The 27,197-nt window shown below is 44.7% G+C and overlaps 2 protein-coding genes across 3 annotated transcripts; one reads left to right on the top strand and one right to left on the bottom strand.

The window, feature by feature from the left end:
* Window positions 1–462: 462 nt before the first annotated feature.
* Window positions 463–14,374, top strand: srebf1 (sterol regulatory element binding transcription factor 1). The gene is made up of 19 exons (XM_026360488.1): window positions 463–793; window positions 2,869–3,450; window positions 4,791–4,966; window positions 5,075–5,212; window positions 5,359–5,577; window positions 5,761–5,875; window positions 6,097–6,254; window positions 6,617–6,830; window positions 7,016–7,200; window positions 7,310–7,571; window positions 7,753–7,919; window positions 8,180–8,348; window positions 8,470–8,578; window positions 8,806–8,915; window positions 9,953–10,085; window positions 10,209–10,374; window positions 11,048–11,263; window positions 11,853–11,964; window positions 12,618–14,374. The coding sequence occupies exons 1-19, from the start codon at window positions 688–690 to the stop codon at window positions 12,836–12,838; spliced, it is 3,558 nt and encodes a 1,185-aa protein (XP_026216273.1). The 5' UTR covers window positions 463–687; the 3' UTR covers window positions 12,839–14,374.
* A 1,924-nt stretch (window positions 14,375–16,298) lies between these two features.
* Window positions 16,299–26,880, bottom strand: LOC113170666 (retinoic acid-induced protein 1). 2 transcript variants are annotated; one of them, XM_026372973.1, is made up of 4 exons: window positions 20,383–26,880; window positions 20,053–20,146; window positions 18,959–19,008; window positions 16,299–16,421 (listed from the first exon to the last, which is right to left on the bottom strand). In XM_026372973.1, exons 1-4 carry the CDS (start codon window positions 26,878–26,880, stop codon window positions 16,413–16,415), a joined length of 6,651 nt encoding a protein of 2,216 aa, XP_026228758.1. In that variant the 3' UTR covers window positions 16,299–16,412. The 2 variants fall into 2 exon arrangements, with proteins under 2 accessions (XP_026228758.1, XP_026228675.1); XM_026372890.1 differs by lacking the exon at window positions 16,299–16,421 and having other exon boundaries at window positions 18,947–19,008.
* Between the last annotated feature and the right edge of the window lie 317 nt (window positions 26,881–27,197).

A 27,197-nucleotide genomic window follows, 5' to 3' on the forward strand; every position in this document is an offset into this window, starting at 1 on the left:
CCCCGTTTGACCGCCATTGGCTGTTTGGGGGCAAGCCCACAATAAACAGATCCACGCTGTTTTTTCCTCATAATATACAGTTTGATTAAGTGTATGCCTGACATTAATATGCCCGCACAGAAGCGGAATGAACAACGTTAATTAAGTTTAAGTATATAACAAATAACATTCGTGCTAATTAGGCGACATTTGATGATCCTTTTTATTCGTATATATGGGTATTCTGAGCCATTACATCTGTCTCATTAGTACACGAATGACCATGTCTCATTTCACATTGTCCTATTAGTAATTATTGTTTATTCTACTCATGTTGTCAACTGTTGATCAAAACTTCCCCTAAAAATAAGGAAGCGGCAGTCTCTTTCAAATGCAGTGATTCGCTGGTTTACCTGTCAATCATCACCGGCTGGGTGGGTTCGTACGGCTCGCACTGTAAGCATGTTAGTGCTGAATGAGCTTCAGTGTTTGGCTTGGTTTGACAAGTTTCCCTGGACGATCATGGGGGTTGGAGTGAGTAGTTAGTTGACACAGCAATAGAAAGTTGTAGCTCACTTTGCGCGTGTTTCAGGTACACTCGGGACCTGGCGCTTTGGCAAATGTAGGGACGTTTCCGATTTTTCATTCTGAGCGATTCCACATCTAACTACTCACGTCTACATTGGAAAGACGAACATAAGAGTGAAGATGAACACCCTGTCTTTTGACGACCCGGCGCTGGATAATCTGGATCCAACGTTGTCGCTTAATGACCCCAGCGATATTGACACGGCCCTCTTAAGCGACATTGATGGTAAGAAACTAAGTTATCTAAGTTGCAACGGTGGCTTTTAGCTAATCCAGTTGCGTGTAACGTTTGCTAAACTAGCTAAACGAAACACACCGCTTGCAACTTGCCTCCTGCACGCCATGTGTGTTTCACTTACAATTTTGTCTTGTTACATCTAACGTTAAGACTAAAGCACTCACATATTCCAATATTTAGTATCAACAGTTACCCACTTTGAGATTTACCTTATTTCTGTATCCCATCCTAATTAGCTAACGTTACTTAGCCACATTAGCTAGGTAACCCCTTTTGCTAGGTTTTGGAGATAAGCTGAGCAGATGCGTGGTCTTATGAATATATTTATTATCCAAACTCACTGCCATAAGTTTAATCCACAACAAAACAAATGTATTATTGGAGCGACTTTTGTAAACTAACAACAAAAGGCGAAGCTAACGTGTTGCTAAACGGCTGTGCGCCCCGCCCCCAGCCCTGTCCATGGATGAAGGTTACTGTCGTTCATTCCTCTCAGCTGGGTTCACTATGCCACAGTTTGCCATAACTGTGTTATTACTGGAAGAATAAAATATAAAATAATAGATTGTCATGACCATGTGCTTTGCTGTTCTTTTTTTCAATTCTTTTAGCTACAAATACATATGGAAGACATGCAGAGTAAAGAAATGAATAGTGTAATATTTTCAGAAAATGCTCACATATAGGTCAATATGCATTTCATGATAATAGATGAGGTGTGTTTGCGACAAGTTGCGCTGCGTAAAAGTAGTCAGCAGCATATATCCTGTTAGCCATCTTCCCTAATGTGACCGGCAGTAACCCTCGGTGATGCTGCTCGGTAGTAACCCCGTGTGAAGCCACAGACAGCGCTCTCTCTCCCTTCGCTGTCTTGGGCTGATCGGAATAGCAAGTCTCTGAGACGCGCTCTGATTGGTCAAGAGCGATCACCTCATACAAAACACTGGTTTACAAACCCAGGCTGCTGCGCTTCACTGCAGACACAACACACACAACACACACTGACAAGTTGTCTGTTTCTTCAGTATATTACCGAGCAGCTTCACCAGCTCCACGTTTTTGTCACTTTATTACTAATGGGGACTCATGAAAGAATAGCTGCAAGCTAGTTTAATGATTTGTTCAAACGGTGGCACTTTTTTAGGTTTATGCCTTTTAGAATTTGTTCTATTTCAATACAAATATTCCCTACAGCATGAGTTTTTCAAATCCTAAAAGTAGATGAAGCGAACCCCATCAGAAAATGGTACAAAAAAAAATTCCCCATTCATTTATTTCAGTTTTTGTGTTTATTAAAATATGAGGATATGTGCCTTTAGTTAGTGGTGTGACCCCTTTATGCTGCAGTAACATCTATTAAACATTTTTGGTAATTGTTTACCAGCACTGCACATTAGTTTGAATGGATTTTAGTCCATTTCTACATATAGGACAGCTTTAACTCAGGCATGTTGACTTGCATACTGCTTCTGGGTCTTCCACAGAAGTTCTATATGATTAATTTCAGGACTATACGTTGGACATGATAAAAGATTCAAATTCCCCTGCTTTATTTGTTCTTTGCAAGAATTATTTGTGTGTAGAGATACTGTCTTAATGTATAATCCACTCTCTGTAGAGATTCAGTTCACAGGTGGCATACTCCCATTTGTCCACAGAACATTCTTACAATAGCCTTTTGGCTTATTCACATGACCTTTTTTTTTTGTTGTTGTTGCTGTTCAATGTTAGACTGAATATTGGTTAATGAACATTCATATTAGCCACTGCAACAGAGGCCTTTAGTTTACTAGTTGTTACCCTGAGGCTATGAGTGCAGGTTTACACACCTTGATCTTGGCATGATCTTTGTTGGGGAGGATAACTGACACTGAATTCTCTCCATTCTCCATTTTCACACAATCTGCCTGACTTGGTGTACTTTGGGGAGCTCTCTCTAATTTGCTATATCAGAAACACTGTACATGTGTGCTGATGTTTTAGCAACTAGCAACATAGATTAAAAGCAGGATGTCACATGGATAAAAACAGCAATGGCGATTCTGATTTGTCTCTGTGTTCAGACATGCTACAGCTCATCAACAACCAGGACATGGAGTTTGGAGGACTCTTTGATAGCTCTCTGTACACCGGGCCTACCCAAACCCAAGAGCTTCCTCGTTTGACCCAGTCTATCACCTCAGGTGCCCCTCCAACCACCTCTACCACACCTCCAGCCTCTTCTTCCTCCTCCATCCTAAGCAGTAGCCCCCACCTGGATGCACTCCTGGGCCCTCCAATCAATCGTCGCTCCTCCACCCCAGACAAGACCTTCCAGCCTCCGACTTTCCAGCAGTCCCCCTTGGCCCAGGTGTCTGGCTCCACACCAATGCAGCAGCCTGCCTCCCCACAAGCTCCGACCCTCACACAGCCACAGGTTGAACAACCTCAACCTATTCTCAGCCCCTCTCCTCCGGCCCAGGTATCTTCACCCCATGGCTCACCAGGACCAAACCCAGCGTTTAGCTCTACACCCCAGGCTCTTTTCACCTCCCCTGCACCGCAGACTCCACCTCAGCCCCAGACACAGCCCCAGACACAACTTCAGGCACCAGCTCAGCCCCAACAGGCCAGGACCACCTACAACAGTCAGAACAGCTACACAGGTGAGCCCCTTTTTGTGGTGATGGGCAAAAGTTTTGTGAGTTATATAGTATAGTGTATCTAAGGGTCTGAAAATCTATTATCATTAATGATCCAAGTTAAAGGCTTTAAGAAGTGTGATGTTTTTACTTGGGGCATTCTAGTAATTATTTAGTTATTAAGTTTCTTGACTTCGTATGCCTGACATTGAATCTATCCAGTATCCATGTGTATTTTCACATACAGTAATTTTTAACCAAGCTCACTCCTCTTAAAGTAGACCAACAAAAAAGACACTCGGTTCTTTTTATGTTGTGTTCTGGTCATTTGGAAGAGGACACTGCTGTCTTTCTGGTTCACTTCAGTGGTTCTGCATGCATTACTGTCATCAACTTTTCAGATGCAAGGTGATAACTCCTCTGTTTAGAGCTGGGCGATATATCAAATTAACTTACTAACTAATTTATTTCTTTGTTTTGTGTCAAATGTTTCCTCTGCTGTCACTCAAATTAAAATTAAGACAGCAGTATAAGTTGTTGCTAGTTCCCTGGAATGCCTGCTTGTGTGAGTTTTCTTTCTTTCTTTAGAAAGAAAATAAACCCAAGTGCTCAGCAAGAGTACTCTTCACGTGTATCACATTTCCTATGCTAGGACACTAGGTCATTTAACCCCCTGATCTAATCTAATAGAATGTGCTCAGCAATGGGAGAGTCTGTGAGCTAAAAGAAAATGCTTTGTCTGGGTAGTTGCCATTGTATATATGTAGTGTACTATATGTATATATAAATAAATAGCAACCACTTAAAACATAAACAGCCAACTGTTGCTTCATTAACAAAAAGGAAATTAGTAAATTTGAAAACACTGCTTCTAAATTTACTTACATTCAATACCTTTTATCACTTGGTGCGAAAATTTCTCAGTGCTCATACTGATTGGTGATCGCAATGACTGCCAAGTTGGAACTGATAACAAACACAGTGTGACTGAAGGTTGCGTTTGCATTTCTAATGAGGGTGCAGTTTAGCTACTGGACTTCCCATATGCAATGGTTTTAAGCCAATTCAATCAGAAATAATAAAAAAAAATTGTAAAAACCTATTTTACATTGCTTTTAAAAATTCCTAATTGCTGATAGCATATAAAACTATACGAATTGTAAATATACTGTATATCAATTGCTTATTACAGTTTAGAACCTTCTTGTTTGCGCGCTGGTGAGTGAGCAAGTTTCCCAAGGTTATAGGCATATTTCAAGAAGTGAAATTATAACTCTCTTCAGTAATTGGGTGATTAGTTTGGCAGTTACTTTGAACTATAGAATTTCCTGTTTAACTTGCTTGTTGAATATCTAATTTGGCAGCTGGCAGTCCCACCTCTGTGAGCCAACAAGCCACCAGCTTGTCATCTGCACCTGCAAGTGTTCAGCCAGTGGCAATTCAGACTCACCTCCAAGGCCTGACTACCACCACGCCTCTGCTGGCCACATCAGCAAGCCCACCTGTTCAAACCATCGCACCACAAATACAGCAAGTACCTGTAAGTGTGTGAGGCTAATAAAATAAATTAGCCTGAATGGGCTTATACATAGAAAATATAGTAACTGCAGTTCTTGTTGTATTGTAAAGTTGTGTTTGTGTTTTTCAGGTATTGTTGCAGCCCCAGTTCATCAAGGCAGAATCCCTGCTGTTGACCACTCTGAAGCATGACCCCTGCATGGTCACTACTGTGGCTTCTCCAACTTCCCTGGCTACCACCACCCCAGTACAAAGCACTTCACTGCAGGTAGGCACCTTAGAGTAAATACTGAGATCATTAACAAACTATTTTTAATAAGGGGATAAAAATAATATTACGCAGCTAATGGTGTCCCTTATTTTCCTTCTCATCCCCTTTTCTCCCTTCTTCTGTGTCGCTGCTAAACTCCCAAGGCCTTTATGGGCGGGGGCACCATCCTGACCACAGTGCCCGTCATGGTGGACACTGAGAAGCTGCCAATCAATCGCATTGCCATCAGTGGTAAACCCACTGGCCAGCCTCACAAGGGGGAGAAGCGCACAGCTCACAATGCCATTGAGAAACGCTATCGCTCCTCCATCAATGACAAAATTGTGGAGCTCAAAGACCTGGTGGCTGGTACTGAAGCCAAGGTAAGAAACAGACTTTTTAAGCCAAAGAACTTTTCCATAATCTGATCTAAATTACTATTATCTGGTGTCGTTTTTTGTCAGGTCATTTATTCTAACTAAAGAAACAAAATACTGTAAGTCTAATACCTAAACGTCAGAATTTCCCCCCATAACCTTTCAATGCTTTTTTTATGTTTTCCTTAGCTCAATAAGTCTGCAGTGCTGAGAAAAGCCATCGACTACATCCGATACCTGCAGCAGTCCAACCAGAAGCTGAAACAGGAGAACATGGCTCTTAAAATGGCAGCCCAGAAAAACAGTATGGACTTAAAACCCCTTTCTCTTCTATGTTTCTTAAAAGCTTCTTTGTTGTTTTTTTCAATTCATTGACAGGAAGTCACTCAATTGCCTTTTGCAGTAGGGTCAATTGATAGAAAAAGAAACTGGTCCTCTGTAGCCTCAAAGTGAGTCCAGTAGGTTTAATACTGAAGATGTCTTTCCTTTGGTGTTGCTAACATATCTCCTTTCCTCTTTCTGCAGAGTCTCTCAAAGACCTGGTTGCCATGGAAGTGGATGGACAGGCTGATGTGAAGAACGAGCTGCCCACGCCGCCAGCATCTGACGTTGGCTCCCCGACTTCCTTCTCACAGTGTGGCAGTGACTCAGAGCCTGACAGCCCAATGGGAGAAGACACTAAGGTATGCAACTGTCTGCTAAGCTGCAGTCTGTGTAGTAAGAGGTTGATATTCAGCATTTCATATTGGTTAAAAAGATTGGTCGATGTTTAATCCCAGCAAACTTTGGTTACCCTGTTAAAAAGTAATTACTGAATCCCTTCCTGTTTGTTCATTAAGAAGTTGCTTAATTACCGAATGCTCTAATCTGATGGGCGTAAAGCTTGATTTAATGCCCTTGCATTAAATTAGCATGGAAGCTCTTCACTTGTGAGTCTTAAAAAAATGAGAGTAGATCTGATCTATACTTTGACACATTGATAATTCTGTATGTTTACATTAGACTGACACTAATTTATCTTTCTGGTTTCTCTTCTGTGTGCCAGCCAAATGTGGGCTTGTTGGACACAGCGGCAGGCGGCAGTGCTGGCGGCATGTTGGACCGTTCCCGCATGGCTCTGTGCACCTTCACTTTCCTCTTCCTCTCCCTCAACCCTCTGGCCTCTCTGCTTTGCTCATCTGGCAGCAGCTCAGCTGGAAGTGCTACAGCCACCACCACCCATCATCTAGGCAGAAGCGTTCTGGGTGTGGATGTTGCAGGTATGGAGGGAATAAATGCTGAGAAGGAAATTAAATTAAGCCACTATCAGTTGGATTTTCACATAATTAGCTGTTTTAGACTAATGTAGGATATAGTTTCATGCAATGCTTTTTAAATGATGACGGTTACATAAAATAGTAACTACAGTTTACTGTTAAATGACAAAAATGTGTGTTGTTAATAGCTGATTCATGGAGCTGGATGGACTGGATGCTGCCAACTATTCTGATATGGCTACTGAATGGAATCCTGGTGTGTGGAGTTCTGATCCGTCTCTTGGTGTATGGAGAACCTGTAACCAGACCACACTCTGGATCCTCTGTTTTGTTCTGGAGGCACCGCAAGCAAGCTGACTTGGACTTAGCTAGAGTATGTTGGGTTTTTTTTGTTTGTTTTTTTATTCTTCTTATCTACATCTTAGTGGTCTCTTCTATATTTCTCCTTTCTCATCGTCACCAATTTCTTACAACCCTTCCAGGGTGATTTTGCCCAGGCCAGTCAGAACCTGTGGACCTGTTTAAAGGCTCTCGGTCGTCCCTTACCCACCTCCCAGTTGGACTTGGCCTGTGCTGCATTGTGGTCCCTGCTAAGGTTCTGCCTCCAGCGCCTATGGGTGGGCCGCTGGCTAGCTGCCAGGGCTGGAGGGCTGCGATATGACCGCCCCCTGCAGGAGGATGCCTGCAAAAGCAGTCGTGACGCCGCCTTGGTTTACCACCGCCTGCACCAGCTTCACATGACAGGTTAGTTTTGTGGGACAGTGTTTCTAGATGAAATCAGTGTGACTTAGTGATCAGTGCTTGGTGGCATACTTTGACAAAATCTCAATGGGGATCAAAGAGACTTCTTTTTTTGCTGTTTTAAGTCGTCATAGTTTGATCCAGTGCTAATTCATTAATTTTTTTCTTCTCTATGTACATAAAGGTAAACTGAATGGCAGCCGTCTGTCAGCGGTGCACATGGCTTTAAGTGCTGTGAACCTGGCGGAGTGTGCTGGCTCCTGTCTTCCTGTTGCCTCTCTGGCTGAGGTGTATGTCTCTGCAGCTCTACGGATCAAAGCCAGCCTGCCAAGGATCCTGCATTTCACCTCGGTAGGTCCCTGTACTACATGTACATGCGCAAGTGATGTGCTCATTCATATTGTACAAATTTAAGTACTATTTTTTTCTACAAGATGCTATCAAAATGCACTTCTTGCACATAATCCTATTGGTGGATAAAAGTTCAAGTTTTAAAGATGTTCAATAAATATAAACTGGTTTGATAAGAACCCAGGGACTTACTGACTTTTTATAAACTGTGCAATTCTGTGAAATTAGTGCAGAAATAAACTTCTTATTTCCCCACACAGCGTGTGTTCCTGAGCAGTGCCCGCCAGGCGTGCCTGTCGTCCAGTGGGAGTGTGCCTCCAGCCATGCAGTGGCTGTGTCACCCTCTAGGTCACCGCTTTTTTGTGGATGGGGATTGGGCTATTCGCAGCACTCCTAAAGAAAGCTTATACAGTCAGGCTGGCAACACAGGTCAGTATATACAAAATGTACACACTCAGGTGTGTGACTATATTGTGTAATGTTTAACCAGTGCCCACACCACTAATATGTTCATGTTTCTTATGTTAATGACGTGTTGGTTCTCTCACAGTGGATCCTCTGGCCCAGGTGACTCAGGCATTCAGAGAGCACCTCTTGGAAAAGGCCCTGTACTGTGTGGCTCAACCTCATGGAGAGAAAAGTCCCAGCCAGGGCGAGGGGTGAGAAAATAATATTATTAGTATTATAGTAATTCTGCTTGCACCATTGCAAACCGTCATAGTTGCTTATCCTTGAAAATAGAACACAAACATACAGATACTCGGATAATACAATGAATATTTAACTGACAATAAAGTGAATTAATTCAAGAATCCCCTTGATAATAAAAGATAGTTGTATGTTGACATGGCAACAAAAAAGACAGTCATTGTGTGTTCATTTCCAGGGAGTATGCTGATGCCCTGGAGTATCTCCAGCTGTTGATTAGTGCATCAGATGCGGCTGGTGCCACATCCCAGTCTTTTGCTATCGGCTCCAACATGGCTACTGTGACAGGTAGGTCGCCATGGAAACTCTCACATCTTTTAACATGTTTGTCTCTTTATTAAATAAAAAGCCACCTCTGCAATGACGTTTTATCTTAACTTTGATAATTTAAAGTAGTTTTTTTAAATTGAGTTTTAAGTGTTGATTATTGGCAGTTTTTGATTTCCAGCCCAAAATCAACTTCAAAATCCTTGCCAATTTACCTTCACCAACTGGAAATTCAAACTACTTCCTGTTTCCTGTGTACATCAACACATTCATTGTCGACTTTACTTCATTACTACTTGTATTTTCTGGGAGGGTTGAGTTTGATTTTCCTGGATATTTCCTTCACATGCCCAGACTTAGATTTATTTAACGTGCTTACAGAATTTGAAGCTGTGAGATGAAGTTAATTTTTATATTATTGAGATTGAGTGGTTTGATTTCCACTGTGCTGACTTCTACCCTCCAACCACTTTTCTTTGTCCTCACTGATCACTGATCTGAGTGAGAGGGGGCTATGTGAAAAGGAGGTCTCTGCTAGATTGCTTCATCTATCTTCAGCACTGTCAAGTTGGTGATCACCTTGAGACGAGGAGAGAGGGAAAGAGAATCTGTACAGGGATTTTAATAGGAGACACTTGGCAGGGCCTCAGGTTGCTCACACACAGTGTTAGAAGTGTGTGTGTGTGTGTGTGTGTGTGTGTGTGTGTGTGTGTGTGTGTGTGTGTGTGTGTGTGTGTGTGTGTGTGTGTGTGTGTGTGTGTGTGTGTGTGTGTGTGTGTGTGTGTGTGTGGCCTAATGTTAAATGGTGTAGTTTTCCTCATGAGGCACTCGTCAAAATGGCTGCTTTCCCTCAGCATGTTGTGACTGTGCCAGAGGGGAGAAACAGATTGATTCAGAGGTCAAAATACAGACAGCTGCTCTATTTGTCTGTGTGTGTGTGTGTGTGTGTGTGGGTGTGTGTGTGTGTGTGTGTGTGTGTGTGTGTGTGTGTGTGTGTGTTCATGCATGTTAAATGTAAATGAGTGTCTTATCTTTGACTGTTTTATCCCAACTTCCAGGGTGTGACCCCCACTCGAAGTGGTGGTCCTCTGTTGCAGTGGTGATCATCAACTGGCTCCAAGGAGATGATGCTGCAGCAGAGAGACTATATCCAACTGTTGAGCACCTGCCCCGGAGTCTGCAGAATGCAGAGTAAGTTGCATATAAACACACTGGAACTTCTCCCAGCCTAAGACTGTGTTGCATAACTCACACATACACACTTCCACTACTTTAACCTGTGTCCTCTGTCTCTTTTCCCCCTTGCTCTGTCAGGAGTCTTCTGCCCAAGGCGTGTCTGAACACATTCAGGGCAGTGCGGGCGCTGCTGTCCAAGCCAGAAAACTGCCAGCTGAGTCTGAGCTACAGCGACAAGGCCAGCGCCCTGCTCCGAGACAGCCTCAACCTAGGACCACACTGCCACAGCTCCAGCTTAGACAAGGTACACACACATTAACACACAGAGATTTGTACCCGTAAAAGTCAAGTTAATGTTTATTATTCCTCTGAGGGGGATTTTGTGAAGGCAAGAGCATTTGCATTAAAAATATGAAAAAATACACACACACAAACGCACAGAGTGACAGATGTGCCCACACACGTGCGTGCATGAAATTGTAAACACATATAATCACTTGAGTATACACACGCACACTCACTTTCACATTACAAAGTTACCACAGACAAGTGAATCCCCCACAGCAGCTCCACTCTGTGATACTGTGGTGTCCTACCCTCTGGCGTTCAGCAGATGGTGATGCTGGTGGATAGGTAGCTCACGGTGTGTGTATGTCTACGGCCAGAGCTGTGGTGCATTGTAGTTGCATTGCATGTGTGTCTCAGCGGAGTGCAATGTACCTGCAGTGCAACACAGAAATGGGCCACTAACAGCAGAACACACACAGTGTGCCTTTGTTGTAGTTGTTGCTGGGTAATATTACTCTGTATAGTATCTTCTAGCATTTCACACATACAGGTGTTGGTTAATATTACTGCAAAACAGGACACAGAATCAGATTTCTCTCAAAAAAAATGTCAACTACTAATTTTCCCCAAGATTTAGGGCAGTAAACTGTATTTTATCCCAGTTCTAATCCTGTTACTGTCTTTTCTAGGTTGTCCAGTTGCTCCTGTGTGATCTGCTGTTGGTGATGAGGACCAATGTGTGGCGTCTACAGCAACAAGGCGCCAGTCCTGTGGGGTCTGGATTGGTGGGTGGCAGTGGCCCTGCGGGGGTCCACCAGGCCTCCCCGCCAGAACTCCAAGGCTTTCAGCAAGATCTCAGCTCCCTACGCAAGCTGGCACACAGCTTTAGACCTGCAATGCGAAGAGTATGTGAAACCATATATACATAGTAGTTTCTCCCATGTATTTTGTGAAACATGTTGTGAATGACTGAGTTTGAGACATTCACTGTCATGCTGATGTACAGTGTAAAACGTAAGTAAACACAAACTTAATACTTGTTAAGTGACATACAGTCTGGAAATTATTGATACAAGATGAGCACATCAGTTCAACTTGTGAGTTTGTACTCACTAGAACGTGCTTTAACTTATTCTTAAACCCACATGTATAAGATCAGAACACAAGCATTAAGACAGAACAGTATGTGCCGCACATACCTGAAGTGGCAAAATGCCACCCATTAAGAGACACCCTAAATGCACACAGGCAGTCCACAGTACAATTCTCTGCGGAAATTAGCAGGGAGGTGTTGCCACATAGACACACACACACACACACACATACACGTACACACCCCAGAGGGAAGTGTTTAGCAGTGTTGTTCACAAGGCTTCAAAGTCTCTCTAAGCTAGAGCTGAACATTCTGTATGAGTCATCAACACTCGCTCTCATGCCTCCTCCTCCTCCTCCTCCTCTTCTTCTCTCATCTCTCTCCCCTCTATCTCTTTCCAGTTGTTCCTCCATGAGGCTACAGCAAGGCTGATGGCAGGGGCCAGTCCCACGCGCACACATCAGCTCCTGGATCGCTCACTGCGACGCAGAGCAACGCCCGGAGCCAAGACAGGTGTGTGTGTGTGTGTGTGTGGGTGTGTGTGTGTGGATGGATTTCTATTAATTTTTATTTTTCATCCACTCGCTACAAGTACTGTAATTCTGCTAAAGCTTATTTTTCTGCACTCGTCTTAATTAGTTTGATATTTATTAGTACTTGTATATTTTTATGCATTGCCTATCAAACCAGTAGGCCAATTGTTTCACAGACAAATTGTCATGAGTTATGCATTTTGTTGTATCTATTTTTCTGTATAGTGATTTTGATTTTGTATTTTTGGCAATATAAGAGGCTCTGATTGTACAATCATAATTCTACATAGTGTTATGAGTTAATATTGTTCTACTGAGCTCTAGTTAAGTGGCATTAAAATAGGTAGCAGATAAATCATCAAAAAATGTCAGGCTTACTGATAGAACTCATTCACAGATGCAGCTTTTTAGACTTACTTTTTTTTTTTTTTCAAGAGACACTGATTGGCTGTAATCAGTGGCTCTAATCAGCTTCTCATCTATTTTGCTCAATTGTTCACTTCACTAAATCCCATCAGTAATTAAACAAGAAGCATCTGAAGTCTGATTGGCTGCTGGTGGCTGATGACATAAAAAAGCTTGCCCGAAATACCACAGTAACAGAGTTTTGTGTGTGTGTGTTGTTGTGTGCAGAGGAGTGCGAGACGCGGCCCGGCCAGCGGGAGCAGGCGGAGGCCGTGATGCTGGCTTGCCGCTACCTTCCTCCCTCCTTTCTGTCGGCTCCCGGCCAAAGGGTGGGCATGCTGGCAGACGCAGCCCGGACCCTGGAGAAGCTGGGAGACAAGAGAACCCTCCACGACTGCCAGCAAATGATCATCAAGTTGGGCAGCGGAACCACTGTCACCAACAGCTAGAGAGACGAGAGAGGGGAAGGAGCTAAGAGACAATGCATGGCCACTGTATATAGAAATCCGACATACAAAAACACACACAGACATAACAGAAACATGCTCTTGCAGACATATAGTCTGGCATTTTGATGTAGAAACATTGAGCAGATTATAGAAATATATAGATTCAGTCAAATTGACAGAATTTGTTGCTCCCACCACCCCAACCCCACATGTGAAAGCTCCTGTAGAGTTTGTACCCACAATACTATGAATTATTTTCATAATATACTGCAGGAAACATTTTTCTCTTACCAACTGAATCCCCCCTGTGAGAGTGAATCGCAGTGCCACAGTTAGTCCACAGAGAGGTGCCATCACGTACTTCTTTTTGGACAATGCTGTGTGAATATTTGCCCTGCATTTAGTCAGTCAAGTCCCTCCCCTAGTCCTTTTGTGATGGATGCTGTTCTACATGCAGCGGTGCTCAGTGGGTTGGAGTGGCGGGCTGCTCTGATTGGCTGCAGACTGACGTGTCTCTTGTTCATGGGAGGAAAACGACCAAACTAGGATTGGTCTGACCATGGGCTTGTTTAGTGGGAAGCCAACCCACAGGTTGTTCAGAGTGCTGAAGTTGATTTGAGTCATGTTTCACCAATAATAATACTCTTGATCTGCGGTGGCCCACTGTACAAGCTCTGTGTCTCTATCTGCACTAGCCCTGCGAGGCTGATTTCAATGATAAGTAATAATATGGCTTTATGACATTATTTTCATTGAGGTTTCTTTTCTTTTTTGGCAGTGTATATATTTTAAAACGTATTTATGATCTGTATGAAATTTGATTAAGCAGTATTTTGCATAAACTGAGTCTAAAGTGCTTATTTTGATCCCTTAATCATGTTTTGTTTGGTAGCTTTTGACCAGGCCCAAATAATGTCATTACTGTACTGTATCGCCATAGCAATGAGAGCCATGGCGATACAGACCGTATCAAGTTATCCAGGTGACAAATGCGTCACGTTGTCTGACTCAATTGACCTTTTGCACTGTTGCACACGTATGCAACTATAATAAAACAAAGTTGGCAGCATCCAGTTTTGGCATCACCAACTGACAAGTGAAACTATAATGTGAACTTTAGGCACTTTTCCAAAAAGTTACGTTAGTCATACAGACGGTCTCAAAATAATTTATAACAGTTGCCAGTTTTTTTTTTGTTTGTTTTGTTTATTTTTTCTTTCCAAAGAGGGCCTGTAGTGAATCTTCTCCTAGGTTTTCCTTAGTAGCTCCAAAGTAAAGAGCAATACTTGCTCTTTCGTCATATTCCATGCTCTACAGTTTGTTAATTCTTAGAGGAGTGTTAAAAGACACTTTGGCACATGTTTTTGTTACAGGACCAGTATGTTTTAATAGTGTGTCACTAATGTGAAATACTGAAAGAAGCCAGATTGAGATGAATGAGACACAACCATGTCAAAAGATATCATTCATGTGTCCTTTAACAGACATTTTTTCATCCTTTTGTGATGTAAATATTAAAACATTTTGTAAAGAAGACTACGGTATTTTGTTTTCTTTATGCTTTCAGTTTCAGCAGCCCAACAGAGTTTGATACCAGATGATTAAAAAAAGTAGTCCATCGACCAACCTCAAAATTATGCAAGTAGGTCAGGGACTTTTTGGGAGAAATAATAATTTGTCCAAAAACCTTCCTGAAAGCAGAGGCTTTATTGGACATATCAAAGCACAAGGTGCTTAAAAAATCTGTGTATTTTTCATATTCAAATGATTTGATCGTTTGAATATTTGACACTACAGTAGATTGTACCGTGTCCAGTATGTTAATGTCGGTGCGTATTCAGTAAAGACAAAAAGAGCAGGCATTGGTCATAGCAGCATTGAAAGGTGCTGGTATATTTAACATTGGCGTTACAAAAAACATTTCAAACAAAGTGATGCTGTGTCATCGATTCCAAACAAAGAGACATGAAAATCAATCAAACGGCATGCTCTAACTTAAAACAAGTGACATTCCCAAAAAAGGTCATTTTTTTCATCAATGGATTCTTTTAATAACATTTTATAAGCAATAACATATTCCATTTTATAGAAAATAAACATCTCTAGGAAATACTATACACAATTATATTAGTACATCACATCTTACATTTAAACAGCATCAAATACTTATATACACCATTAAATAATGAACTTCATAAAAGAGAAAGTTTGGTGTGGCATTTTTGCTCTTTCTTTTATGCTTTAATACTTAAATATGTCTCATTTTGATATGGCCAGTACTTAAACAGACGCCCTGTACAGGGTGTTGTTAAATAGCATGGCAGAGTGAAAGAGGCTACATTTGAGATACACAAACAGACGTGTGTTATGAAATCTGAATTGAATCTTTAAGCACGGCTGTGATAGGTGAAATAATCATACACCATGGCAATGTTTAACAGTAATACTTCTAAACTGTATATAGAGATATGAAGTGCAATGACCTGACTTCCAGTTGGACCCTGGGAGCCCTGATCTGCAACTTGTCAAGTGAAAGTGGCGGCATCTATTGTACATATTGAATGTGCGCACAAGTAATGGACTCTTACACAGAGTTGTCTTTTTTTTTTTATCATTTTCTTTTTTTTTTTCTTATTTCTTTTTTAATTTCTGAAGAACACAAAGCCTGACATATACCAAGGGTGACGCAATGATGTCGTATAGTCGTAATGCACATCAAAATACATCTCCGAAGATAAGAGCGTTATATTAAAATACTGCGTCCATTTTTTTCTCTACTCTTCAATATCAGAATATTTAGAACCTGTAAAGCACATTATCATGTACAGTTTCCTTTTTTGTTTCATTTTGTGTCTTGTTTTAAACACAAACGCACACACTGAGATAGTACATCCGGTGGTTGGCTGCTGTTTTTTCCTTTTTTTCGTTTTGTTTTGTTTTTGGATGTATGACATCTTGAGTTGGAGATGCACTTCTTCTCTCACACAGACACATCGGCACAAACGCACAGAAGATGGGACTGTAGAATGACAATTTGATGATTATCACGCACACATCCACACGCACAGACACATACATACACACTTCTTGGCCCACAGACAAGGTGGCCAGAGGGATGCTCTCGTCCAATCAGTGTCCGCCAGGTGTCTGAATATGATAGCGACACATCCGAAGGCAGAACACACACGTATTCCTCGCTCTGCATTTCAAACAGCCCCTTTGTGCACTGGACCCTAGGCGCACAGTCTCTAAAGCGCAGTCTATCCTTCTGTTAAACAGTTCCGCTACCTTCTGCCTTCCAGTAAGGGGCTCAGTTGAGAAAACACGTTTTCTGGCCAGGGTCAGTGAGCAGCTCTTCTCCGTGGAGGCGTTCTCCAGGGTTCGTATTGCTCCTAGCTCCACCTCAGCGCAGAGTTTTAACCACCCACTGCCCCACTGGCCACCGTGCCTATCCGTCATAGTCATCGTCATGATTTTTAGGTAAAGGCAGCTGTTGGGACAGCGTTTTCCTTTGCCTTTACTGGATAGGTGGTGAGAGGTGGTGTTGGTGGTGGAGGTGATACATTGGTATATGTTACAGGTCCTGTGGAGAAAGTGGAAAGAGACATAAATACAACTCACAAACACTTTCTATGACAACTACATTGGGGTTGATCTCATATTCTATATATAATTTCCTGTGTTCTATACGTTTTCTACATGCATGTAACTATGCAGTATGTTTATTAAGCACAATACCACACACTCATACTTATGTGCTATCCATGATTGTATGAAAGTATTCCTGCGCAGATCTGAAGAGTGCACACATGAAAGTGAGCTGGCTGCGGTGTGCACGAGTGGGGAGATGAATGCAGCTGGCCAGTGAACCAGCTCCACTGTGAAAGACACAGCGGGAACGCCTACTAATTGCGTTGGTGTGGCGGTGTTGGTGGAGTGTTTTCTTTCCCTCTGTCCTCCTCTGCAGCCCCCCAGTATCTCCTCACGCTCTCCATCTTTCTCTCTGAACTGCCAGTTGCCCATCCTTATGCCTGGGACTCAGATCAGCAGCTTTGCTCGCTGTGTTTTTATCACTCTTGCTTTCTCTTTCGATCTTTTCATTTCTTTCTTTCTCTCCCTATTTGAAGTCCTCCTCCTTTACTCCTTCTCTTTCAGTTTGCCCCCCTAGAGTAGCTCTCATTCTTTTGCACCTTTTCCTTACTTCTCCATCACCCAGCGTCTTTTCCTTTGTTTCCTGTCTTGTTGCCCTTCTTTTCTTTTCTACCTGTCTCTTTCATTCTGCCGCTCTCTGATGTAACTGCCCCCATTCGTCTTTTGTTCCCACTCACACGCAGCACAAAACAGTCTGTTTTTCTTCTCCCCATCTCTCTCCGCCACTCATTATGTGCCTATGTGTGCGAGCTTACAGGTAACATGTTAATGAACCAGTGGACACACAGCTTGTGTCCCTTAGCACTCGAGAAGCAACAGCTGAAGACAGCATTTGTTTGCAGTTTCATCGATATATGTGTGTTGTGAATGCAGGCAGGGGAAACATTTCAGAGGGGGCCCATGGGTGGGGTGGTTGCATGCTTGTGTGTGTACATGTGAGTCTGCTCTTCCCTTTGATTAGGCTGCTCAGCGTAAATTGGTACAGCACAGACCCACACACACAGACCTTCAGATCCCTCAACTGATGACAGCTCTGCCTCAGCCTGCTAACAACAATCTCTCTGTCTTGCTCTCCTTTTCTCTCTGTTTCTCACACTCTATTTCTGCTGCTTAGACGTGGGAGTTGAGGTGAAGAGAGGCGGGGAGAGGAGGAGAGAGGAGATGAGAGAGATAGAGGGAGGAAGGGATGAGGAGGGATGAAGGGAGGATTGCTGAAAATGGAAAAGGGAGCTCACAGGAGATGAGAGGTGAACAGAGTGAGAGACGGAGGGAGCTGAAACAGCAGGAGAGCACAGAAGCAAAATAAGGGGAATGGGAAAAAAGGAGGAGGAAAGAGAACTAACGAGAGAAAGAAGTAGCGAGTAAGAGAGAGAAAGGGTGGTGAGAGCATGTGGGGAGAAAAGCAGGCAGCGATGGTGGGTGGGGTGTTTTGATCAGCAGCCAGCTTTTCATCCCTGTCAGTCTGCACAGAGGAGAACAGGAAAGAAAGAGGGAGAGTGAGGGAGAGAGATGCAGAGAGGGGAGGGAGGCCACTGCCATCGCTGCCTCAATGCGCCGCTGCTCCATGCTGAATGTCAGCATTGCTCCCGCTCTACCCTCCACCACCCTCCACATTTGACCTTCCCCTCTGTGCTGAGTACACGTGCCACCAGAAGATGGCGTCTGTTTTTCAGGTAACCTGACCCAGGAGTGGACTATTCATGTCGTCACCAAAAAACACAGCTTTGCAATTGTAGTTGTCTTTTAGTACAAAACTAAATGTTAACATTTTAATTTAGCAACAAAAGCTCTCCTAGTCCAGGAGGAGATCCTTGCCTTTATGGTTTACTCAGCAGACAGGGAACTTGATGCCATGGTACAACAAACACCAACCTGAGCCTTTATATTTGGTTCTTTCTGTGTTTAACAAAGGCTGACAATTGTGATTTCTGTTCTGCACTGTATCATCTATCCAGCCATGGTATTAATGCTTGTGACAGCAATGTGTGAACTCTTTTTTTTTTTTCCTCTGATGAGCAGAAGGATGGAGTGGAGGAGAGTGAGGGGGAAGAGCCAAATAGGATAAAAGAAAGGAGGTGAGTAGAGGTAAAATGGAAATGCAAAGAAGCCATAACCGTTCTGTTGGGTTGTTAAATCTGTCTGTTAAAACCTACATGCACGCATTGGGAAGGGAACAGCTGTACATAAGTTATACATAAATATATCACTATATTGGTTCCACAAATGCTCTGCACCATCCTGTCCCTCCTTTTTGTAAGTTGCCAGTCAGTAGTTGTCTGTTGAAAAGTTTAAATGAGGTCCTTATGCTTTTATCCAAAGCAACTTACAACTGAGGCCTAACACCATGAGCAAAGTAGGGCTCAGTGTCTTTCCCAAGGAAACTGACATAACCCTGAAATCAGTAGATGATCTCTCTACCTCCAGAGCCACAACAGCCCAAAATCACTTTGTAGGCTTTTATTTTCTTACCTCATGTTTAGGACATTTGATGGAGAAGTCATCCTCGTGGAACGTGCAGCCTGCACACGGAGAGAGAGAGAGAGAGAGAAAAAAAAGAGTAAGCTAAAGTGTCGCAGATAGATGATAACATTAAATTGGACGCATAGCATAAGGTGGATACACACAACATCCCTTAAACCCCACCTCAAAAAGCCCAGCTAAATGACAAAGAGGTAGGGTTAAAATGATAAATGGGCAAGAAAGAAGCAGAGAGAGATAGCAACAGAGGAAAGAGGGAGACTGAGTGGATGAGATGCGATGCAGGCAGGCAGTCAGATATGGCTGGTGCACTCAGCAGGATTAAAAAAGGCCTCGCTCTGCTCCCTGTGCTGGCTCGGCAGACGTGGCAGGCCTTCTAATCCTCCCACTGTACTTCCTTGGCATGAGGTAATGTAAGGGGAAGCCATACAAGACATGTGCTGACACACAAACACTCGCTTATATTGACAACCACGACCAGGGACACGCACGCACGCGAGCTCTGAGGCGAACATACACAAGCAACGTGGTTGTAAGGCGAACATGGGGAAGCATTTAGGCAGGCATTCATGCAGCAAGGCATGATGCATGCAAACACACACATGCGCACGCACACTCACACACACACACATTCAGCCACAGACAGCAGAATGGATGGATGGAGCCACAGGGGTTGTGGTCAATAATGCACACATACACATCCTCCTCCCTCGGTGTCGCCTCTCCCTCTCTCTTGCACACTCCAGGGTCCCACTTTCCTCTCATCATCCCCTTTATTCGAAGCTCCCTCCTTCTTTCCCTCCCTCTCTTCCTCTTCTGCTCTCCCCTAGCACTCTCTGACATCTCTTCTTGCACTCAGTAATGTTACTTCTGATGCATTTTTCTGCACTCATTTTACCCACATTCACTTTCCCTCCCCCTCTTTCCTCCTTCACCTTTCATTTTTCAACCTGCCTTATTTGTTCCCCTCCCTATTGCTCTCTCAACCCACGTTCAATTTCCTCTTCCCAGTTTCCCTCCTCGTTTCTCCTCCTTCTCCTTGGCTTTTCTTTCCTTTTCTTCTGTTGTCTCTGTTGGTCTCTTACCTATCTCTTTGGCGCAGACATAGTGGTATTTATGAGAGCAGCCTCTCCAACAGCAGCTGAGGGACGCCCCCACAATCTGGCACTTGTAGCAGCTCTGGGGTTAGTCAGACAGACGGACATATGGACCCAGACCAATAAAGAAACAAACACATTGACCAATAGAAGAACATGGAAATAAAGAAAAAAAGAAGAAGAAAAAAAACGTCGAAAGTTAACAACAATTTCTCAAAGAAGCTGCACAAATTCTGAAAGAGCCTGCACAGAGTTCCTCTCTTTCTTAAGCATGCACACATTTCAGAACAGACCCTTGAGTGGTAATTGTTATCGTACCGTTTTGGCTGAGTTGTTGGCAGCCTCCTTCAGTCCATACAGCCTCCCAGCTACCATAATTATCCCCTTGGTCCAGATAGTGCAGTTTTCATGGGCCCAGTGCTCTTTAGCCTCGGCCTCTTCTTGTAGCCTTTGGAACGTGCTGTCACTGCTCTCAAGGCCACCTGAGGCAGCTGTGCTGGCCTGGAGCTGCTGGATCCTCTTAAACCTCTCTCGGAGAGTTAATCTTCGTGGACAACCCTCTTGACCCATTCTTGCTGTTCTTTCTGCTCGTCTGTAGCGCCAATGGTGGTGCCTGCTGCTACTGCTCTCTTGAGTGGATTCTTCTGTGCCACCCTCCTTCTCGGTGCTGCCCTCGCCCTCATTTTTTGAGCAGTCGCCTGGCTCTTCACTGGTGCTGCTGCTGTCATTGGTCTTCTCTGACTTTTCCCTGAGGGATTCTGTGTGCCCGATCGTCAGAATTTTCCGTGGAACGCCATCCTCTGCGTAGTAGGGTCCACACAAATCACCTAAGTCTCTGTAATTTGCTGGCTTTCTACACAGGCAACATGTTAGACACCTGCCAGTGATACTTTTATTTACCAAGGGTCCCTGTAACATGGCAGCAGTGTGTGGCACTGTTTTTGCAACTGTGAAAGGATTCTTCATTCTGAGAATGCCCTTTTTTCTCCTTCTCTGAAATATTACAGCATCCTCAGGCTTGTTGACTATAGCACACCAAGATGAAAAGTCTCTGGAGTTGATAATCCGCACATAAGGACAGAACGACAGTCTTGAATTTTGATGTATTGGTCTGCGTCTGATTCTTTTCACAGAAATAGTCTCGGTCCGTTTTTCTGATATTGTCACCACAGGACCGACAATACATGTTTTCTGTTGTTGCTCATTTTCCCTCTCTCTTCTTTCCCTTTCTTCTTTTTCTCTCTCTTCTTTTTCAGCCTGCTCACATCCTGCAGCCCTTACCACTGCCTCTATAACTTCCATGGCATCTTTCATCCCAGGCTTTGGTCCAGGCTTTTTGTGGACCTTCACTGGCATGCCAGGAATGTGCTCTGATGATGCTTTGCCTCGTTTCCTCTTGGTTGAATTAAGTGATGGTTTTCTACCTCTCCTAGGTTTCTGCATTAGTTCTGTGATAGTAGCCTGAGGGGCTTCTGTGATTTCATCTGGGTTGATTGGCAGAGGTACTGTGGACTCTGCAGGGGTTGCCTTCTTTTCTACACCCTCCTGTTGTTGTTCTGCTGTCTCAGTGTTTGTCTCCTCGACTGTGTCTTCTTCTAAAAGGACTTGTCCTTTTCTTTTCTTCCTTCTCTGTTTTAGGTGCATCTCATGGTTGTTTTTAATGGCCCTCTGTTTGGCCAGCCTTGGTGTTGTAACTATTAGACTCCCTGCTTCCAAGGCTACTACTGAGGCATCTGTACTCTCCACCATAGCCCATCGCTTCCTTTTAGTTCTGGCGGACTTACTGGCAGCTGTAGCTACACTTTCTGAAGCCTGTTGTGCCCACTCTCCTGGAACCGTGACCTCTACCGGGGCTTCTACTGAATGCCAGTCCTTGCTGGCTCCGACATCTTGCTGCATCTCTAGTTTTATGTTTTCATTTCTTGTCTCCTCTTTATTTACAACCTCGTCTTCCACCTCTCGCCTCACCTCCTCTGTCGTTGACACTGCTTCACTCATCTCATGCTTTTCTCTTTCTTGTGTCATCTCCTCTTTTCTCACTGCCCCTTTGTGTTGTTTCACTCCCTCTTGTCTACACTCTATGCTTTTCACTTCTCCCTCTACCATCTCAGTGCTATTTATGAGCATTGATGTCTCACCTTCCTTTAAGACATGTTGAGACAAAGCCTTTGCTGTCACATCATCAGTGAGATTGCTGTCTGTCTGAGGAACTGGGAGGTGTTTCTTTGAGCTGGGAGATGTAATTTTCTGCACCATGGCCTCATATTTCTGTCCTCTGCCTTTGCGTGGTGGGAGAACTTTTGTTTTAGTCAGGCATTGAGGTGGCACAACAGGCACATCACTAGTAATGTCAGATTCACTGATGTTGGGAAGACTGTCTTTGGTTTGGGGAGTGACCACAGAGACTTTCTTGGGTGGACCTCTCTTTCTTTTGGGGCCGCGAACACACTTTTCTTTAGCTGTTGAGGTCACCTGTTCCAACAGAGGGGCTTGAAGGGGTAAGGGTTTTTGTTTTGGCTTCGGACCCCTCTTTTTCTTTATGGGTGTAGTAGAAATGTCTGGGCTAGGTTTCCGTTTTAATGGATGTGATGTCTTTTGTTCAGATTGTTCAGGAGGGGCTGGTGGAGAAAGTGTTGCAGGTGGATCTGCGGGAGCCTCTGTGTTTTTGACTGCACTCTGAATGTAAGTTATAATTTGCTCCTCTACTACTGGTTCCTCTTCTTCTAGAGAAATATCACAAGACTTAATTTCTGTTTGCGGCTGAGGTAGAACATCTTCCTCTATTTTTTCTTTTGCAAGTTTTTCTTGTGATGGCTTTCTGGATCTCAAGACCATGTTCTTACTCTCCTTCTCTGGGGCTTTTGCCTCATGGTTTGCTTGTTTCTCTTCCTGGTTTACAGATTTTACATCCTGGTTTACTTGTGATATTGTTGCTTTTATGCTCTTCCTGCCCCTGCTTTGCAGTCCTGTCAAAGGTTCAGTGGATTCTTGCTGTACCTGCTTTGCTTTAGAAATTGAACCTTTGGGACGACCCACTGAGGCCTTGATGGGTGCACTGTCAGTGGAAGGCATAACATCTGCTGATTTGGGTCCAGGTTTAGGTCCTGGCTTTGGACCTGGCTTTAAAGCTGGCTTTGGACCAGGTTTTAGTCCAGGTTTTGTCCCAGGTTTTGACCCAGGTTTTGGGCCTGGTTTTCGTTTCACAGGAGTCTCAATTTTCAGTGCCAGCTCTGTTTCATTTGACACAGGCTTTGGTCCTGGTTTTGGTCCTGGTTTAGATCCAGGCTTTGGTCCAGGCTTTAGACCAGGTTTAGGCCCTGGTTTTGGCCCTGGCTTTGCTCCTGGTTTTGGCCCTGGTTTTGGTCCGGGTTTTGGTCCTGGCTTGGTCCCAGGCTTTGACCCAGGCTTTGGGCCTGGTTTTCTCTTCACGTGAGGCTCAACTTTTACAGGCAAGTCTGGTGCATTGAATGAGCGAGTGCACATCCTTGAACGAAAACTATCAGTTACCATTTTTGGCATCTGACTCACAATAGACTCCTGATGAGCTAGGTCCGTTTGATCTGAAAATAGTACAGTTTTGCCCGGAGGCATGCAAGGTTTCTGTGTAGGTGAGGGTGCTCCTTCCTCTTCCTTTTCCCCCTCCCTCTCTAAACTCAGCTGTCTCCTGATTCCCACACCCGAATGCATGATTCTCCTTCTGCCCCTGGCATGCTTACGTCCAAATGTCCTTGGCTGAGCAGATGGGGCCACAGGCTCTGACTTGGCCAAGGGGGTCACTGCACTGGCACAGCTGATCCCTGGCTCCATGTCCTCATCACCCTTTTTTGGAGAAGGTGGAGTGTCTGCCCAGGAGGGGGCTGAGGGAAGTATCGACTTCCCTGGCAGCTGAGGAGAGTCTGGCTCCAGCACTTTAGCATCACTGTGATCAATATGATCCCTGGCCTGAGCTGGAGGTGCTGTCTTGTCATTGCGAGCAGAGAAGACTGGCATAGCAGACTGAGGCTGAGGAGCAATGTCACCAATAGCTGACTCCCTTGCAGAAGCATCTCCTGCTGCCGTTGCTGCTGCTGCATTTGGATGGGCAAGTGGCCCTGCAAACTCATTGTTGGTGTGGAGTTCAGTGCTCTGACTGTCTTTTCTGCTGCAGAGATCTACAGTGGGCTTCTCTAGTACATCTCTATTATTCATGTGCTCCTCAGTCAAAGATTGGCTCACTTTCTCCCCCTCCCCCAGTTGCTCCCTAACCTCTTCAGACAGAGGAGGAGAAAGAGAGTGTTTCTGTTGTTTCTGTATTTCTTCCTTCTCTTTATTGTCCTCTTCCTCTCCTTCCCCCTGCTCTTCGTCCTCCTCATCTCTGCTCTCCCTCTTGTCTGAATTGCTTTCATCCAAGGCTTCAACTTGGGGTGTAGGAGAGGTGTTCTCTGAGCTGTCGTCTTTCTCTGTAGAATATTGATCCTGCTCAAGGTCAGCCCTAGAAATGAAAGGCAATGTTTTCACAGAGCTCTCAGACACAGTTGGAGACTCAGATTTGAATGCCTCTGATTTCATCTCTTGTTCCTTGTGGCTGGAGTCAGAGAGAGCTGCTGGGGACTGTTCAACTGAGGTCTGGACTCCTTGGTACACCATATCCTCATAGGCAAAACTTTTTTCTGTCATCTCTTTGTTTGCTTTGCTGTAAAGGTCTCGACATTTCTCTTCATCTGTCCATTTCTTCAGCTTCTCTGTAGATTTTGTTCTGTCTGAATCTGTCTCACATTCAGTATTTCTTTCTGTTGTCGTCTCGTCTTTGTCAGCTGATTTTTCTGTCCATGCTGATTCTTCAAAGTTCTCTTTCACAGGCTCAGTGATATGCTGTATGGTTGAAGGTGAGTCCCTTTCTTGTTTCATAGGACTGGGAATCATGATACTTGTAGGCGATCTTTCATCACCAATGCTCTTCACTGGAGTACTCATGCCGTCTCCTCCATGCCCCGATGGACATCTAGTAAGGTCAGGGGTAAGGTTGTGCAGACCTGAGTCCCCAGATCTGGTGGACATATCATCTGGCGATGTCATGGAGCATGAAGAGGCTGTGTCGAGGCTGAGTTGTGTGTTGTTTAGGGCCTGTGCTGGACTTCTGCCTTGGCCACAGTAATAATATCCCCGTTCCAGGTGTTCATCACTACTGCTGGAGTAGCCCCCTTCATGGAGTTCCATAGGCATTGGCTGGTGCTGTGGGGTAGAATAAGGGTCCTGCATGGGGCCTCCACCAACACCACCACAACCACCATCTGCATATGGAGGACTTCTGTACTCCTCACCTTTTTTGGAGGATGCTCCATTTCCAGCACTGCTGTTGCTCCCTCCACTGCTGCGCTTACTGCCTTTCTTGTTGGCCACCAGGGCCTCTGAAAGCAGCAGCTGCTGGACGTTATTTGAGATATTCTCTACCTGAGAGGTGAGGGCATTTAGGCTCCACAAGCTGGGGTTTGATAACAATTTTTCTGAGAAACGTTCTTTCATGGTGGGGACCTGTGGTGTGGTAGTGTAGCTGTGGGAGGTTGCGTGGGGCACATTGGGTGAGGGGTGTGAGCGTGGGGGCATCAACATGGTGTTGGTACTGGCTTGCTCCTGCATACCAGCTGAAGAGGAGGAAGAGGAAGAGGCTGCCCCAGGGGTCATGGGAGGTTGGCCATACTGGAATGACTCTGGATTGGTCATTAGTGGTGAAGGGGTGGAACTGTAGGAGGGGGAGCGCCCTACAGAGCGTGCAGGGGAGTGGCTTGAGGAGGGGCTACAAGTCTGATAATACTGTTCTGGTGATCTGACAGACAGTTCTGAGAGACAGTAGTTTTGCTGGGGTTGACTGTAGTGTTGGTATTTGGGGTGAGGCTCCTGGGGGTTGGCCATGGCCTGTAAAGTGGGCTGCTGCTCATAACCTCTGGAAGGGGGCTGCTGGTAGCCGTAGCTGTTCTGAGCGGACCTGTAACCCCCCTGCTTCAGATTGCTGTGGCTGCTCATTTGTCTGCCAAACTGGGAATTTGGAGGCATGTTGTAACCTTTGTAACAGTGAGGCATAGGGCTGCACTTTTCCATGTATGGTGCAGGTGAGGGTGAGTGCTGGGGGTAGTGCAGGTGACTCTGGGGGTACATGAGAGGAGAGGGGGCAGGGTTAGGTGGATGGGACTGGTGGTGTGGACTGGTATAGGCAGGAGTGGAGGGCGGATGGCACTGGGTCTGGGAGTGGCCCAGGATGTTCTGGTCCATGTACTGGGAGGAACCAGGTGCAGGAGTTCCACTAGCCTCCATACGGCCCACCATCTCCTGGTCATACTGTGCTATTTGGGAAGGGTCCTCCCATTTCTGCTGGAGGTGACCCTCACTCATATATTGAGCAGAGTAATTCCCAGGACCCATGTGGTTACCATAGCCCCCAGGACCCTGCAGGTGCTGACTGGGATTTGGTGGAGGAACTTTGTTTCCTCTGAAGGATTTCTTTGCCTGTGAAGGTGCTGAACCTCGATTTCCATTCCCATTCCCTCCACCATTGCCTGGGTAACCACCATAGGCTTGCTGGCTGTAACAGTCCTTGGGTCCTTCTGGTCCTCCAGCTGGAGGCATGCTCGAGGGGTTTGCCAGCGAATGAGCTTCATAACCTGACCTGGCGTGCCCTGGGCCTGGGCCTGGATGTGGACCAGGGCCTGGGTGTGGGTGCTGGGGGTGGGGATGATGCGGGTGTTGCCGGTAGGTCTCCAGGCGGGATAATTCGTGGGGTTCCTGCTGGTAGCAGGGCTGGTTGCTGTGGTAACCACCGCTGCGCTCACGGAAGGACTGCATTACTCTCTCCGTCTGTAGCCAGAGCAGGGAGGGGGAGGTGAGGTGAGGCGGGAAGGGGGGAAGGGGGGTTAGGGGTTCTGAAGATGGGGAGAGAGGAGAAAGCGAGAAAAAAGAGAAAGAAATTGCCGGGTTAGTGCTGTTGAGCCTGGGGTTGATCCATTCTGCAGTTTCTTCCCTTATTTCCAATCTTTAATTCTATTTTGTTCACCTAAAGTCAAAGCAAAATTCTACATTTTTTTCTTGAAGAATCATTGAAGATGATGTTTTTAACACTCACTCACAGACATTAAACTCACAGGTGTGCAAATACCACGTAG

This window comes from Anabas testudineus, chromosome 8 (genome assembly GCF_900324465.2).
Source record: "Anabas testudineus chromosome 8, fAnaTes1.2, whole genome shotgun sequence".
NCBI classification, from domain to species: Eukaryota; Metazoa; Chordata; class Actinopteri; order Anabantiformes; family Anabantidae; genus Anabas; species Anabas testudineus.

Excerpts from the sequence above, each read along its gene's own strand:
- LOC113170666 (XM_026372890.1), bottom strand. The coding sequence starts at position 26,880 with ATGCAGTCCTTCCGTGAGCGCAGCGGTGGTTACCACAGCAACCAGCCC. Across the intron at positions 20,147-20,382 it reads CCAACAACTCAGCCAAAACG|AGCTGCTACAAGTGCCAGAT; the intron begins GTACGATAACAA and ends GACTAACCCCAG. Across the intron at positions 19,009-20,052 it reads TGTCTGCGCCAAAGAGATAG|GCTGCACGTTCCACGAGGAT; the intron begins GTAAGAGACCAA and ends CTCCGTGTGCAG.
- srebf1 (XM_026360488.1), top strand. The coding sequence starts at position 688 with ATGAACACCCTGTCTTTTGACGACCCGGCGCTGGATAATCTGGATCCA. Across the intron at positions 3,451-4,790 it reads CAGTCAGAACAGCTACACAG|CTGGCAGTCCCACCTCTGTG; the intron begins GTGAGCCCCTTT and ends CTAATTTGGCAG. Across the intron at positions 10,086-10,208 it reads CGGAGTCTGCAGAATGCAGA|GAGTCTTCTGCCCAAGGCGT; the intron begins GTAAGTTGCATA and ends TTGCTCTGTCAG.